Raw genomic sequence first — 17,025 nt, 5'->3', positions numbered from 1 at the left:
CAGGTATCATAGGCTTCTTTGGAGTCCCTTCTCCAAGGCCATAGACCTTGGAATAACCATGGAAAGGGGGCTCTGGAATCCAATTGGTCCCCCTGGCCCCTCACAGGTGCTGCAAAATGAACACCTGCAGTAAGAGGTCATAAAAATGACACTGGAGGCCCTCAAAAGAAGTGAAAAAGAAAAAAAAGTGTGAAAGAAAGCGCTGCAGTGGACAGAGAAGAGGACAGAGGGCAGATTAAAAAGGATCCTGTGGCCTCTCCAGCTCTGGGCCCAGCCCCATACCTGTCAGCACTCCTTTGCTAGAGGAAAAGAACAACAAAAGCGGACGGAGGTGAAAATTGCTTGCCTCACTCCTCCTGCCCTACTGGCAGCAGCTTTGCAGGGTACTGGATGCTCAGAAGCCTTCGAAATCAGAGGTTTCCATCCAGCTAAGTGGAAGTCATACGTAGGACAGCTCCCTCTACCACTTCAGAAATGGATAATGACATGTTTGATCCACATTAAATTAGTCACAATTAGTTTCCACTGAAATATGTGAGATACCATAACCTAAACTGATTAAATGGCATATAAATTGCTATTACATATGAAGAACAAGTTGATTGCAGGGAGTCAAAGTATTAAAACACTGAAGAAATTCAAGGGCATTTTATTACATTTACAAAAATAGAGTGAAAAAAACTTCATTTTTATCTCCTCATAAAATTTAGATAACATGACTGTTGGAGATGCAATAAATAGCAGAGAAAAGCAGTAAAATTGGATACAGAAAATGGAAGCTCAAACAATCAAGAAAGCTAGGTAAGTAGATTTACACCACAATCGTATGCATGTTTGCACAACTGTAAATGTAGGTTTCACTGCTATCACTAAGCCTTACTCTAAGGTAAGTGTGCACCAAATAGCAGTCTCAAAGTGCAAACCTATATATCAATGGTGGGTACCTTGTAGTGCTCCAGATATTTTAGCCTTCAACCTGAATCAGTCACAGTAGGCTTGGCCAATATTGAGGGCTGATGGGTGTTGTAGGCTGAAACATTTAGAGTGCCATAAATTGCCCGCACCTGCCATCTATATTTACTCAGAGGTAAGTTTCACTGAGTATAGGATTGCAGCCTGAGAAAACAAAGTGTGGGACATTTTCCAAGTTAGCTGAAGCATGCAATTTGATCACCAACATGAAATATTCTAAGAACTAGCATTATAACTCAATCTATTAGGATGAGCTTTTTCTGGTGTGCTTCCATCCTAAGTTACTTGCATGCATGTGAAGACCGGCACTGATCTAATCTAGCCTACATCAGCCTTCTCCAAGGCTGTCATTTGCAGGTCTCTTTGGCAGCTCTTTCCCACTGGAATGGGCATTTCCTAATTTCATTACCCTTCCTCTGCCTCAAGACAATGCGAGTTCTTGGGCAGCACCGCTGTACTCAGCAGAAAGAGAAGGGTTTTTCCAGTGTAAAATGTCACCAAAGCTCTACTCTGATCACAGCGTGCTTATGTAAGCAGTACAATGATATGATCTACAGATGGACAGAAGTACTGTACAATTTTATAGACTTTGAAACTCATGCAACAAATGACAGCATGAGCTACAATAGTATTCTAGTAAATCAAAGTTCCAACTTGCTCTTGAAAACTGGTCACCTAGTGATTGCTATAGAGTGAATTATTTAGCATTTTTGGGAAATATTACACAAACATTGGGATGTACACAAATCACTTTTTCAAATTCACGAACAATTAACTTTATTTAACATCTGATATTTCAACACATTTAAAATAGTGTACTCTATTTAAATATGACTGACAACACTATACAAATGTTTCTTAAATATATTTAAGAAAATGTTTTGGTCTTCAATCTGAACAATAAATACAGGCACTTCTACATAAGACAGCAGTCACTGTTTTGAGTAATTGTTTCATATAAGATAGATGACAATATGGCAGGTAGGAATTCTAGTATTTTAGGAACTATTCCCTTGAGGTACTCTTTACAATTGTAAGGTTCACTTAATAATTACAACATCTTCAAGTGAAGTCTAACCTATGGAAGAGGTCCAATCTGTTCTGAATGAATTAATCTAACCAATGTTTCGCATATCAGTTCAATTTAATCAGTCAAGTTGTCTGACTTTTTCATCAATATAAAAGACATGAAACTTAGCAAATGTTAAGGAGACTGTGTAGCTCTGGTGCCAGTTTAAAAGTATAAAATGTTTGGCCTTTAGCTAAGCTTGATACAAAGAAATACTTAACTTCCCAAATAACATCTCAAGATTTAAGCTGTATCATTTCTCAGAGACATGATACAGAGAGACAAATGACATGTGAACTTTTACATGCACTGCCACGATATAACTGCACAGATGTCTCCATCACATTTAACTAAATACTGTTAAGCGGTGAGATAACCAGTGGGTGGATGAGAGTGGATAAAAAGGAGTTACAAAAAATAATTTTTCAAGAATCAGAGCATTATTCATCACATTTATGCTGAAATTATTTCCTGAACTTGACCTACGATGAGTATCCAAGATACATCATCCTAGGGAAAGAAGTCAAAGAATGTATGGATCCTACCACCACAAAGAATTAGTAGCTCTACAAAACAGCCAAGTTCTTCCAATATCTCAGGACTAACTAGTCATTTCATTAATGATTAGTTTAATCACAACATCTGATGGCTGTATTTTTCAGTATTTTATCATATGAAAGCACTGAGTACACATGGTAAAAGATTAGGATATCTTCGTGGAATATCCTCACAATGTGCATTGCTTTAAATGTAACCTCACGTTTAGAAGTACTGGACGAACTCTTTGTAGGTAATTTTGGTCTACAAAACAAGCCATCAAATGAAAACCATATACTAAACATTTAGCTACAAAATTTAAGTTTAGAAATAACTTTGGGGCACACAAGTACTTAACAACTTAAATGTGGATCTTGTAAATTTGTCCATATCTTAATCATTTCTTGAGGTTTCCTGCTGTGGACTAAGATTAGGTTTGTGTAGGAACAAATATTATTCCTGTGTTTCTCATCAATATCAAAGGTCTTGAATCCTTTGTGTTTTTCAGGAGCAAGTCCAAGTTTCTGAAGGCACATTCCAATATAAACATCATCAATTGGATAGAGAAGAACTTGGTCAGATATGTTGGTTAACCTTAATGCTAGATCACCAGAATAGAGAAACCCACCACCTCCTGCATATGGAGGATAAGAACCTTCATAAATACTTTCTGGGATATAGTATTTCAGTTTCTTATCACGATGAGGTCCAGCATCTTGGATAACATCACCTATGAACAAGTCTTTGGCTTTTTCCTTGGTTAAACTCTTCAAGTAATCCAGGATCTGATGGGTATTCACAAAAACATCATCATCACCCTTAAAAATAAACTGGGCTTCTGGACAGGTATTACTGACCCATTTTAAAAATAGTACCTCTTTCAGGGTCAAATTGAAGAAAGTATCTCTGTAGTTCCACAGAAGAATGTCTTGGTGGGTTTCACTCTCAAATTTCAACATATCTGAGAGATCAGGATAGTGGTCCTCTGAAGGGGTCTGGCCCAACAGAAAGACCCTCATAATAGTTGTGTCTCCTGATTTTATTTCTTTTCCCCAAGACTCCCTGATTGCTTGCCTTCTATCAAAATGTGGTATCAGCGATTTAATAGCCAGAAGGAGGAAAGGTTTATGTTTGCACTTTTGTGGTTGGTCCATTAGTAATGAATAATTTCTACACCTCAAGTAAAGCAAGAAGTCTTTAAATCTATCTGGCAAGTTTTCATAGTCATTAATTTCTGAAACTACATAGGGGTCAGGATCACAGGAGTTTGAAAAGTTACTATTAGCAGCTAACCTTTCTTCCACTGTCATATTGAAAAGCAATGCAAAAACAGGATTGTATAAGCGTTCCAACTTCTGCTGCTGTTTATTCCAATATGCCTTGTGAGCAGTATACTTCCTCCAAAATTTGCTGTCAGACAGTATAACACGTTTCTTTGAATTCTTTCCTTGGCCACTGTTCTTGGAGACTTCCACAATCACATATATGAATAAGTTTACCATCATTAGAATTCCCAGCAACTTTAATCTTCTGCGTCCAACACTCATGTCTCATATCTGGAAAAAAAAGGAGCTATTAAAATAGAAGGAAATATAATCATATAGCAAGGTGTTATTTGGATTTTTTTACATAAAGGTCACCAAATATTAAACAGAAAATACACTAGCATACGAATTTCATATAGCAACCATTTTGAATAAAGATTTCAAAATGCACAATGGAAGACAGCATTAAAAAGTGAATCAAGACCTCTACAGACACATCACTGCAGGAAACAAACTCATGTCCAAGTAAAAGAACACGCTACCGCCTAACAGTTTTATATAAGCATTAATATAATGCTTATTTAACCAGTGCTATTGTTATCCAATCTGTATTTTCTTTAAAAAAGGGAACAGTATGGAAAAACAACCAATTAACCAAATGATTATGAACCAACAAATGATTAAAAAATCTAAGCAGGTAATAAAAAGTACTATTTGATTTTATTTCTATAGCACTACCAGAAGTTTTCATTGCAGACATTACTTTAAAAGCTATCAGGAATTAATGACAATGTAGCAGTTAGGATTTCAGAGCATCTATGAAGTTCCCTTACAGTAGAATCTCACCATGTGTTAAAGTTTGAAAATCACTCACAGCCTGCCCTTTCCTCATACCTCTTGTCACTTAGTGACTGGTCAGCTCCTTTGATCAATTTTCTTCTCCCATCACATGGAAGGGAATGTTTGAAAAAAAGAGTGGGTTTTATGAGGCATCATTTACATAGTTGGAGGATCTAACAATACTGATTTTATTCAGGCTTTTCAATAACTCCAAGCTCAAGCTAGGAAAAAAGTAGTGTCTAACTACTTTAATAAAATGTAATGTACAGTACATAGAGCCTATTCAAACAAGTTTGTATGGTACAGAATTCTGATGCATTTTTACCCACACACACACACATACACATACAAATTTCAAGATGTCCTTTCATAAAAACACCTGACTATGTACATTGGAGTCTAATGTAGCAGATAAGGAATTATTGCTACCCACTCTTATTCACAGTTACATATATTACCATTCAAGAAGAAAGCTATTTGCCATAAGCAAAGGCCTTTCCCTAAAACTGTGATAGAATTCTTATGAAGTCCAGAGTAGAATCAGTGTAGCACAGTGCACAGCATCAAGATAACAACCAGAAAGTTATGGGTTCAGATCTCCACTCAAGCCATGGAACTCAGTAGGTGATCTTGGACTAGTCATGCTTTCTCTGCCTAACATACATTCCGGCTGATGTTGCAAAGATAAAAGGGCGAGGGCAGAAACCATCCCAAGTCTTTGGTGGAGGAAGAATAGAAGTGTGATAATTAAATGATGTCAAAATTTGCCCACTTGCTTTTAGGTGAGCCACAGCAATGTTAGCAAATCAGAAGGGAAACATGGGTGCCTCAAGATACATTTGTGGCATTTTACAACACGGAACACATGATGGCAACAAACACTTTGTTTGAAGTAGCAATACCGGTTCTACTGCATGATCCAGGCTAGGTGGCAATTTTTACTCACAGGCCTGAAGGGGATGGGCAAGAGTAATGTTTAACATCCTGGAGGTGGGACTATTCCTATTGAAGAGGATCTGTCAATCTACCCTTTCACTTATGTAGTTTTTGGTCTCATTATTGCTACTATCAATCAGGAAAGAAACAGGCAAGCAAAACAAGCTGACTATCTTCACCTTCTAAGCTAACTGAAATAAACTGAAATTTATTTATGTTATGTTAGATATTTGCATTTTATTTGTGTAAGCCGTCCTGAGGCTCTTGCAAAGGACGGCATACAAATATCCTAAATAAATAAATAAGCAAGCAAGCTATTACTCCTGTTGAACTGGCAGAGAGAAACGCAGAAAGACACAAATAGAAAAAAGAACCCAAAGGCAGGTAGGAAATGCATCATCAGGTGATTAACAAATAGAGAAGCAATTGGTTGGATGTCTGGGCCAAATTTCTATTAAGGCCAATAACCACGTCAGAAAGTATATTAAAAGCTACCTTCTTAGCAACAAGTCTGAGGTTGCTGGATGATCAATATCTTCCTAAGAAAAGATGTAATGGGATTGGGACCTTTTATTAAGCAAGGGTGAACAATCTTATAATGGAATGGACCAGCACAAGGTGAAGAGTTTGAACATCACATGTGTAAGCAGCTTTTACTCAATTATATTGGATCTTTAGAAATGGCTGAGGGACCCTCAGGAAAGGCTTTTGGGATTACCTAGGAAAAGGGGAATGCCCTTCACATTAGTCCCACACCAGCTGTATCTCAAAACTTGAAGCACTCTTGTAAGCACTCTTATAAGTAAGCCCACTGAAGCTACTAGTCCATCCAAACCTACATATGCCTTTAATTGAAGCTAAAAAGTAACTCACTTCTATATAAACACCCCTCTCTGATGGCAATCCTTTCCACAGACAATTAGGCAAGTGACTATTTAAAGTATTTAAAAGGGCTCACCCTCCCTTAATGTTGTGTGGGGGTTTGACAGTGTCAAAGCAGCCAAGGGCAATGCAGCTAGGAGGCCAGACCCTCTCACTAGGCTGGTGAAAGCAGAGACACCAGACTAAGATGCATCTGACCTCTTCAGGAGTAATGGTCCCATCAGCAGGAGAGAACGTTTCTCTTCAAGGGTGATGGGGGTGAAGAAACTTCTGCAGTGCAGCTACCGGGCAGCAACAGTAATTGAAAGTAACACTGGCGGATCTTTTACAGACAACTGCAGTGACACTCAAACTAACTTTGGTTATTACTGCACAGAAGAAGGCAATGTAAACAGTTCCTACCTTGAAAACCAGATGATTAAACAATCCAAAATGAAACAAGAGATAGTGCCAGGTATCCCCAGGTTAGAAGGCACTCAACAACCTACTGGGGAAGAGCAAAGGACAAGTACAAATAGTACTGTTGCTAATTATGCGAACTATATCAAAGCCAAAAGGAAGTCTTAGTAGCTGACATGCACAGAGCTGAAAGGGAAGTCTGATGCTGCACAACATATACAATTGAAGCATGGAACACAATAGGTATGAATCAAGACAAATTGGAAACCGTGAAGCAGGAAATAGAGTGGCTGAATATACAGTAGCTGGTGTGAGTGAACTGAAGTGTACTGGAATGGGGCATTTTCAAGCAGACAAACACAAAGTGCTTTACTCCAGTATGAAAAACTCAGAAGAAATGGAGTGGCTCTAATACTAAAGCAAGATGTAGCACAGGCAATAAGAGGTTATAATGCAAAGTCTAAACAAACAGTATCAGACAGAATTTGTGGAAAACCTATCAAAATAAATACATAATCCTAACCCTACCAAAAATCAGAGTAAAGATGAAAAAGATCACTAACAGAAGCCTAGTCCCAAAATACAACTTAAATAACATCCCTGAGGAATTTAAAGTCCACATAAAAAACAGACTTGCATTACTCAACTCAATTGACCACAAGCCAGAAAAACTGTGGACTGAAACCAGAGACATTATTAGGGAAGAATGCCAAAAGACAATCTTTGTGTCAAAAAGAAAGAAAATGCCAAGATGGAGAAGAACCAGTCAGAGTTGTTAAAGACACGCAAGCAAAAGCAAAATGTGAGAAAAAGAGAGTTAGAATCCTGAATGTAACTTTTCAGTAACTATCATGTAGAGACAAGAAGAACTATTACAAAGTGCAGTGAAAAGATAGAGAACAATAAAAGAGAAAAAACAACAACCCTCTTCCAGAAGATGTAAGGAACATTCAAACATAGATTAGGAATGCTGAAAGACAAACCGGGGGATACATTATCTGACAAGGAGAAAATAAAGAGATGGTGAAGAAAAAAATATATAGAAGAACAACAGACTGACAGACTACTTCAAAGATGAGTCCTATGAAGAAGAGCCTACAATATTAGAAAACAAAGTAAAGGCTGCTTTGAAAGCACTTGGAAGGAACAAATGACTCAAGGTAGACAGGATACTAATGGAACTATGCAGAGACAGAAGTGGTTCAAATCGTACCAATATGCCAAAAATCATGAAAAACAAACAATGGTCCACAGACTGGAAATGTTCACTATACATTCCAATCACCAGGAAAGGAGATGCAAAACAGTACAGCAACCGTAGGACCTTAAGTATGCTTAAGGTGTTGCAATGAAGATTTTTACCTTATACAGAATGAGAAATGGCTGGTGTTCAAGTTGAATTCTGAAAAGGAAGAGCCACTTGAGATCATATTGTAAATATATGCTGCCTACTAGAGCACACCAAATAATTTCAAAAGAAGATCTGTCTATGTTTTATAGACTACAGGAGAGCCTTTGTCCAGTACACAAACAGCAATGTATGGTCCTGAAAGAAATAGGCATGCCTCAGCACATGATCATCCTGTGTCACGGACAAGAAGCTACTGCTAGGGCAAAATATGGAGAAACAGAATGGTTTCCTGTGGGCAAAGGTGTCAGAAAAATGTGTATTTTATCTTCCTATCTGTTCAATCTATATGGAGAACTTATCATAAGCAAAGATGGATTAGAATCAGAGGAAGGAGTAAAAATTGGTAGAAGAAACAATAATCTTTTAAGATATGCAGCTGATGACATACTATTGGCAAAAAGCAGCAACGACCTGAAATGACTCCTGATCATTGTGAAAGAAGAAAGTTCAAAATCATGACTGCAGCTGAATATTAAGAAAACAAAAATCGTAACTATACAAGAATTACACGATTTTACTATTAGCAACGCAAATGCATTGTTTGATGCATTTGAAACACGCTGCTAGAAGAGATCTCTACAAAAAAAACTGTACTAACAGCAAGTTGAACAAGTGACTCCTAGATCAAATCAAGTCAGAGCTTTCCCTAGAAGCAAAACTGACAAAACTGAGACTGTCATAGTTTGGACACATCATGAGAAGGCAAGACTCTCTGAAGAAGCAATTATGCTAGGGAAAGTTGAAGGCAGAAGAAGAAAAGACCAAATATGAATTGACTCCATAAAGGAAGACACAGCCTAGAATTTGCAAGAGCTTAGCAGAACTGTCATGGATAGCAAGTTATTATTTTTATTATATATTTATTGCATTTGTAAGCCACCTCATAGCCAAGGCTCTCTGGGCTGCCCCATCAACGCTGGCGTTATCTCTATCAAAGCGACGGAGGCCTTGTTGGAAATGCTGGGGTGGTTGTTTGCGTCGCTGCTGGCGATGGTATGGCTGTTGGCGGGGTGGATATTGCTGCCTATACTGAGGCCGGTTCCACGACCACTTACGTCGAGGGGGCAGTTGTAGTTCCATGCGCCGGGCCATCATCCTCAACTCATGGATCTTCTTCAACTTGTGATCAGTTCTAGAGTTAAAGAGGCCGGATCCATCAAAGGGCATCTCCTCAATTCTCCTCTTCATCTCTTCCAGAAAGTTGCAGTTACGCAACCATGCATGTCTCCGGAGAGAGATGGCACCAACGAGAGCCCTCGAGTCAGTATTTACGTGGTGTCCGGCTGTGGGTAATTGTTGTACGGCAACCTGCATCGCTTCTTTGATGAACACCCTCGCCAAATCGCCTTGATTATCAGGAAGGGCGGTGATGATGTTGTCTAGGCACTGCATTATAAAATATTGATAGCGCGCTAGAGTTGCCTCATAATTTGATATTCTCAGGCCCAGTCCTGAAGCTGCATAGACCCAGTGCGCAAGGGAGTTGATCTCTCTGCCCTCTTTGTCCCGGGGCGTTGTGTGGCCCCGTGCCTCCCGACCTTGGGATGATTCCTCCACCACTGAATTTGGTTTGGGGTGGTGGAGGAGGAATGGAATGTCTCCTTCACGGACTCTGTACATCGCCTCATATTTTCTAGAAGTCGGTTGAGGCTGCACCAGGAGATCCCAGGGTTGGGTCATCACTTGTCAGAGGGTCGTGATAAGTGGCAAGGTAATGGAGGTCGATTGTTCTTCTCGTACGACATCGTAGAAGCAGTCAGTACTAGGCCCTGGTTGTGGTTGTTGGCTCACTTCAATCTCCAACGCTTTCACAAGTCTGGACATCAGCTCAGCAAACGTGATGTGTGGTTCTTCCGGTGATGCCGGACCTTGAAGTGACCACAGCGTCAGGAGAAACTGAGTCGACCTTGGACTCGTCCGAGTCCACCCAATATGGAGGTAGGCCGCTAGATGAGGAACCCCCTGGTGACTGGGACCTCTCGCTTTCCCAAGAAGGTACACGCCTGGCGCCCCTCGAAGCCGTAGACTGAGGTCGATCCCAATGTTCAGCTAGTGGGGATCAATCTCTAGCAGCCGGGTAGTATCCCACGGATGGATAGTAGGACCATCTCGGTACAGATGAGTACCTGGCATGGTACCAGTCATCGGAGCGGGATTCCGACGAGTGATTCCTCTGATCTCTTGGTGGGGATAGTCCGGTACCCGTGTCGAGCCGAACAGATGGCATAGGAGTTGGGGATCGAGCCCTCGGTGGAGAGTGCTCGATCCCTCCATCAGAGATCGAACCGCGAGATGGATCTTGATGAAGTCCTGATTCCATACGACGTGGGGAGGCTGGAGGCATGACTCTTATCGCCGCTTGGATGATCGGGCCCGCGGGTGTCAGTACCGGAGTCGCAATCGGAACCGAAGAGGCCGTCGAACCCGAGCGTCGATGTTTCGAATGCTCGGGTCTGTTCGGTTTCTTGGCCGGTTTCTCGGCCTTATCTTTCTTGGCCCTTTTGTGCATAGGTGGATTCTCAGGCGCACTGTGCTTCCTCTTTTCTTTCTGTTTCTTGGGCGGAGACACAGACTGCTCCCCAATGGCAGAAACATCCTCGCCCGAAGGGCATGAGGGCGGAGCAGTAGAGGAAGGGGCCGAACATTGTGGCGGTTCAGTGGAGGCTGGACGGTGGTCTGGTGGGGCCGAAGTTGTAGCGGGCTTAGCCACCAGCCGGTCAGATTGTAGGAGGGCCTGATCCCACAGGAGTTTCCATAAATGGTTCTCCCCGTTCTTCCTGGCCAGTTTCGAGAAGGCCAGGCAATGGATGCACTTGTCCGTCCTGTAACTCTCCCCTAAACAAAGGAGGCACAGGTCATGTGGGTCCGCAGTTGGCATTTTAGAGCCACACTCTCCGCACTTGCAGAACGCCCCCCGTTGAACCATAGCGGAAAAGAAGAAAGAAGATAGTAAAGCGGGATAGATAATATATTTTTTTTTATAGGAACAAGAAGGCAAAAAAAGAGAGAGAAACGAAGAGAATAACTGGAATAATACGTTAAGGTAAGAAGGGAATACTAATTTGGAAGGAACAAGAGAAAAAGGTTCGAACAAGAGAGCACGAGGCAAGATCTAAGCGACAGCGAAGCGGCACGAGGCACAATGAATGGCGGTCGCAAAGACTGGAAAATGGAGGACACTCCACTCCTTATATACTGCTAGGGGGGAGGGGGAACAGAGTTTCCTGCCAAACCGTTAGCTGTTAATCTTCCGGCCAAAGGCACTGCGCAGGCGCAGAACCCATATGTGTGATGCACAGAGGCCACAACAAAGAATTTAGGGTTAAGGAACACACCCAACCTAGAAACCTTATCCTTTAGGGAGCGTGCAACCCTGTCCAGGATTGGTTGAAATTTCCCAGTTGGACAAAAGGACTGCCCACAAACAGAACCTCCATCTTGACTGGACTGAGCTTCAGTTTATTGGTCCTCATCCAGTCCATTACCAAGCCAAGTTACTGGTTCAGGACAGTCACTGCCTTTTCACATTTTGGAGGGCTTTTATTCACAGGGTCACTGTAAGTCAGAGATGACTTGATGGCACATAACAACAACAGGTCTCAATGAACCTTGTTTCATATGTAATACGACTTGCTCAATAAATATGTTTAAAATTTATCTTAAAAACTTTACTTCAGGAAAGAACCGCTTTGAAAAAATGGATGTGGTTTACATCTCAGAATTGTTGGAACAAATTTGTTAAACAATAAAACATGCTCAGGACCTTGATGGAACTTCCTGAAAAGTCGGCTCGAGTAAAATAAAGACTGTAAACTCTCTGGCAAAAATCCATTCCTGCCTCAGTAGAAAATAAGTGAAGACCTGTGCAGATACCAATTTTTGTTGGCCAGTATGAAGGAAGAATTTTGACCACATTAGAAGTTTCTGTTCCATTGTACATAGAAGCAACCTGAAGGCTTCAATTACATATATACTGTTTGAAGTGGAAAAGCATACTTCACCTGCTGAATATGAATCAACAGCCAATGAGCCCATCATCACAGGGAAAAAAAACTTACCCAGACGGTTAAACTCAAATGAAGCAAATAAAGATCCACAGTACTCTAAAGCAAGCTACAATATAAAATACAATCAGGATGGAGTGAATTACTATCAGTGGATTATGAAAACAGGTTAAGAAAGTAAAATGTTGACTTTGCTACAACCTCAATTCGAAAGGAGAAAATCTGAAAGAAAGTAAATAAAAGTGTAGTTCCATGTACATAAGGCAGAAGTTGCTGCATAACACTACACTGGTACTTTTCCCCGTATGTCACGACATCAGAATGTATTATTAGCAAACATTAGGATCCTAAGATAGTAAAGTGGTATTTAGAGGACCTCTCAAAATACAGTCCATAATGAAGGATGAGCCACATATATTCAGAATGAGAGTCAGAGTGGTGCAATGGTTAAAGTGTTGAACAGGAACTAAAGAGATCTGAGTTCTAGTCCCCACTTGGTCATAGAGATTCCTGAGCAACTCTGGGCCAATCATTGACTCTCAGCCTACTTCAAAGATGGTTGTGAAAATGGAGAGGAAGATCATGAAGGAAAAAACTTCTTTGAAGGAAAGACAGCTATAAATGCAGCAAGCAGACAAACAAAAATGTAAACTTGAAATTCTGCCAGAATGTGTAATTAGGTGCAGGATTTCAGATACCCTAAAATACAAATGATTTCAAGTTAGAAGCACCAACCTATTCAGCCATCCACAAATTATGTCCATTTATACTTGGGGTTACAGAGATTATGATATTTGCAGAGAGTTTTGGCAAGTATACGATAATTTACAACTAAAACATGCCAAAAAGCTTAAGTAATTTTAAGCAATAAATAAGCTCTGGATTCAGCACTATCTAGCAGTGGTCCACTTTGCATTATGAGCTGCCTGTCTTGTCTGTGTTACATTTCGTAGCACAATCTGAATCTACGCATATTGCTTAGAAGTAGGACCCAGTAAGTTCCAACAGATTTCCAAGTAAATCTGTGTAAACTTCCCAGAAGCAAGTCCAAATGAACTCAATGGGACTCATATCTAGGTAAACACAGGATGGACTGCCAAACCGTAGATGGGCTGCCAACACTACATTCACCTATGAATCTTTATTATCTTCTGCTGGATCAATCTTGAGTGACTATCTAAATCTAAGGGATGATTGGAGTTCAAAATGTTCTGATGTTTTTATTGTTGTAAACTGTCTATAGAGATTTTCTATGGAAATATAGATGGTAGAGAAAAACAAACAAACAAAACGTAATCTCCATTTCTGGTCTTCAATAGCTATGCAAATTTGGCTATACAGCCATTTAAAAAATTAAAACTTATTGCTAGCTCAGAAAGTTTTCTTAGGGGCCACAGCACTAAATATATGTTTGATTGCTATGTTTCACAAGCTTCTAAGGCAAGGATAGAAAACCCAGTGCCCTACAGATCTTTTGGACCACAAATCCCATCAGCCCCAGCCAGCACAGCAAATAAAAGACTGTGCAGGTTGAAGTTTGAAACATCTGCAGGACACTAAGCTGCCTTCCATTTGAAGGCTTCTAACTGCTACTAGCTTTCTACGCATTCAACTGCAGATCCAGGACCCTCTTTAATCTCTGCTTTCAACATGTGAGCTGATCCCTGTCACCTTTCTGCTGCATCTCTCCTCATGCAGTTTTCCTGGGACAGCACACTTGAGGTCAAGCAGATGGGATATTAAATGTGTGAAGGCAATTAATAGGTCTTTTTTGTACTTTCAAAATCACAAAATTTGAAAGCTTCTAAATTTATAATTTTATTACTATTATAAACTACAAATATCTGTTAGTAAATTGTTTAAGTCCAGTAACATTTGATGAAGTTGGCGAATATTCTAATATATACAGTTAAAAACAGAGCTAGTATTTCTAGTACATATTCCCAAAATGGTACCACTCAACTTAAAGATATATGATAAAAATGTGCATTTCCTATTTGACAGTGCCAACACTCAGAGAAGTCTTCAAGTCCTTTACTCCAAGTCTTTAATTTCAAGTCTTTAATTTCAAGTCCAAGTCAAGAGTCATTGCAAGAAATAGTCGAATCAAGTCTCTTCTCAAGTCTCCCCTCCCCCTCCCCTCTTGTCCCTTCTCCCATTGCCTCTCATGTGCCAAAAAGAAGAGCTGAAGCCTTACCTTGCCTTCGCCCAATCACAACTCACTCCTCCGTATCCTGCCCTGCCCCTTGAAACTCCCTCCCTTCCACTACCTCTGCTGGGTTCATGCCTGCCTTCCGAGCAGATGCCTTTCACCATGATTGCCCCAGGAGATCCTTCTGCATGTTGCATACAGGCAGTAAGTCCTGGAGTAACTTGGACATAAAAACAGCAAAAATCTCAAGTCAAGTCACTGGCTCATTGCTCCAGAATCAAGTCACTCAACTTGATTCCCCAACTGATATGCCAACACTGATCTATTTTCTGCCTATTAATCTTAAACTTCCATTGCACAGTAAGATACTGCTTAATATTTATTTTATTAAAATTACTTCTAGGACACCTTTAAGAGTGGAGTCTTAAAGTTATATTAGTGCCTAATGTCTGAGCATTGTGATCAAACTGGTCCTTTAGTCAAGACATACTACAGGTTTTACTGTCCCTTCTGATTTTCATATTTTCCCCATATATCCATCACTTTGTTACTCTTAAATATTCTATAGCCAATCCTGTATTACAGATTCTAGAAGTCAATACTTCTTCAACAGAGTTCTCCAAGATTAATTCTTGGTTATAACAACTGCAAGTATCTCTCAAAAGTGCATAGTGTAACTTTTCTAACTTTCATTAACTTTCTTAATGCAACTTTATTTTCTTTTTCTATGTATCTACAGAGTTGCAAATACTGAAAGCAGACTGGGAGTTGTTCACCTATTTTAATTCTAATTTAGTTCTACTTAAATAGATTCCATTAATCCTTATATCTTTAAATGTGATTATACAAGACATCTATTGCCACAGGATGCCAGTCATGTTAAATTACACTTTTTCAATTGATCGGTTTAAAATTAGCAAGCTGAGGTTTTTTAAACGCCCTTCTCCTATAGAATAGCCTCCATGATCAGACTTGTCCCTCTCAGGCTACTATTGACCCCAGCAGAGAAGCTGCCATTTGTAGCAAAGGCAACTTCCCTACCTGAGGGTGAACAGCATCTTGGTGGTGATGTGATTTTTCAATGAAATCATGGCAAGGGTGCAGGGAAAAGCAATCTCTTTCTCTTTGGCACCAAGCCTGATTTCTGGCACACACAAAGTTGTTTTGAAGTAAAAGAGACCCATTAGATACATTCATGTCCAGTTTGTCCCAGGCTTCAGTATACAAATACCCCTCAGTAGGCTTTTTTAGCTTTCCTATGGCAATGTTTTATGCATTCCAATTTCTTTCTGCCAAACAAGGAACGAAGAATGGAATGCAACTGCTCAATTTGCTTTAAGTCAGCTTAAGTCAACTGGCAGTATCTTTAGTGCAATCCTGGGTCCAGTGCTTATCCCCAAAACTACCTCCAGATCATGCAAGCAGTTCTTACAAAATACAATTCACCACCAGAAATGTTAGCATCTTCTAAGCCTAGGAAGAACCAGAAGAGTACAGTGGTATCTTGGCTCACGAACTTAATCCGTTCCAGGACTCTGGTCATGACCCAAACTGGTTGTGAGCCAAGTTAAATTTCCCCATAAATTTCAATGTAAATAAGGTTAATCCATTCTGTAACCACTTTTTCAATCAGAAAAATGTGAAGCAAAGTGACAACCACAAAGACCGTGGCCATCTCCCCCTCCCCTCCCCTCCCCACCCCAAGCACAAGCGTGGCCATCTCCCCACCACTGCTCCAGCACGACCGAGATCGCACCTGTCATCCCAGCACAGGCCTGTCATCCCAGCGTGCTGGGGGGTGGGAGACGGGTGTGATCGCGGGCGCACTGGGGGAGGGAGAGATGGGTGCAAATGGTGCGCTGGGGTGGGGAGATGGCCTCGATCACAGTTCCGTTTGTGCAGGGAAGGTGTGCCTGATCAGAGGCGTGCTCCTGCAGGAAAGACAGGCAGAATCTCAGCCATCTCCCTGCGGCCCTGCTTTGCTGCTCCCGTCTTTCCTGCAGCCGCGTGCCTCTGATCACGAACGCCTTCCCTGCACGAATGGAACTGCGATGGTGGCCATCTCCCCACTGGGCGGGGGGGGGGGGGGGGGGGGGGGGCCCCTCCCCCGGGGGGGGGGGGGGGGGGGAGGGGAGATGGCTGTGATCTTGGTTGCCACCCAAAGTGGTATTCACGACTCAAATAAAAATTTTCAGTAATTTTTGTTTGTGAGCCATTATGTTCATGAGCCAAGGCATTCGTGAGCCGAGGTACCACTGTATTGGAAGGCTCATCTACAAGTGTTCAGAGAAATAATTCAAGAGCCAAAATTACTAAAGCATTTATCACTGTATCTACAAAATGGATGCTCTGAGTTCCTCACCTTTTCTTAGCAAGGTGAAAATTATTACAAGAGTCTGACACATTTCTCCACATCACAGTTAAGCTGCACATAGTGTAGCAGTGGCAACATACTCTACAATCTGTACCAAAATTTACTTGTAAACTTCTGGTTACATCAGTTCTTAGTGTGGAGAGACACAGAGCAGTTAGAAGGGAGCCCTTCTACAGTTCTTTGT

The 17,025-nt window shown here is 40.8% G+C and overlaps 1 protein-coding gene across 3 annotated transcripts in view; it reads right to left on the bottom strand.

Moving 5' to 3' along the window:
* Positions 1 to 633: 633 nt before the first annotated feature.
* The window catches only part of B3GNT2 (UDP-GlcNAc:betaGal beta-1,3-N-acetylglucosaminyltransferase 2), a 40,327-nt gene continuing 23,935 nt past the window's right edge, over positions 634 to 17,025 (bottom strand). For 2 of the 3 annotated variants that reach the window (XM_044454153.1, XM_044454152.1), the window contains exon 2: positions 634 to 4,134. In XM_044454153.1, the coding sequence (XP_044310088.1) occupies positions 2,932 to 4,125 (1,194 nt within the window). In that variant the 5' untranslated portion in view covers positions 4,126 to 4,134 and the 3' untranslated portion in view covers positions 634 to 2,931. Of the gene's footprint in view, positions 4,135 to 6,903; positions 6,954 to 17,025 lie in introns of those variants that run through there. The other variant, XM_044454154.1, reaches the window with a different exon arrangement.

This window comes from Varanus komodoensis, unplaced genomic scaffold, assembly GCF_004798865.1.
Source record: "Varanus komodoensis strain SLA01 unplaced genomic scaffold, ASM479886v1 scaffold7_3, whole genome shotgun sequence".
Taxonomy (NCBI): Eukaryota; Metazoa; Chordata; class Lepidosauria; order Squamata; family Varanidae; genus Varanus; species Varanus komodoensis.
The sequence above is the reverse complement of the archived record's forward strand: the minus strand, read 5'-3'. Positions and strand labels throughout refer to the sequence as shown.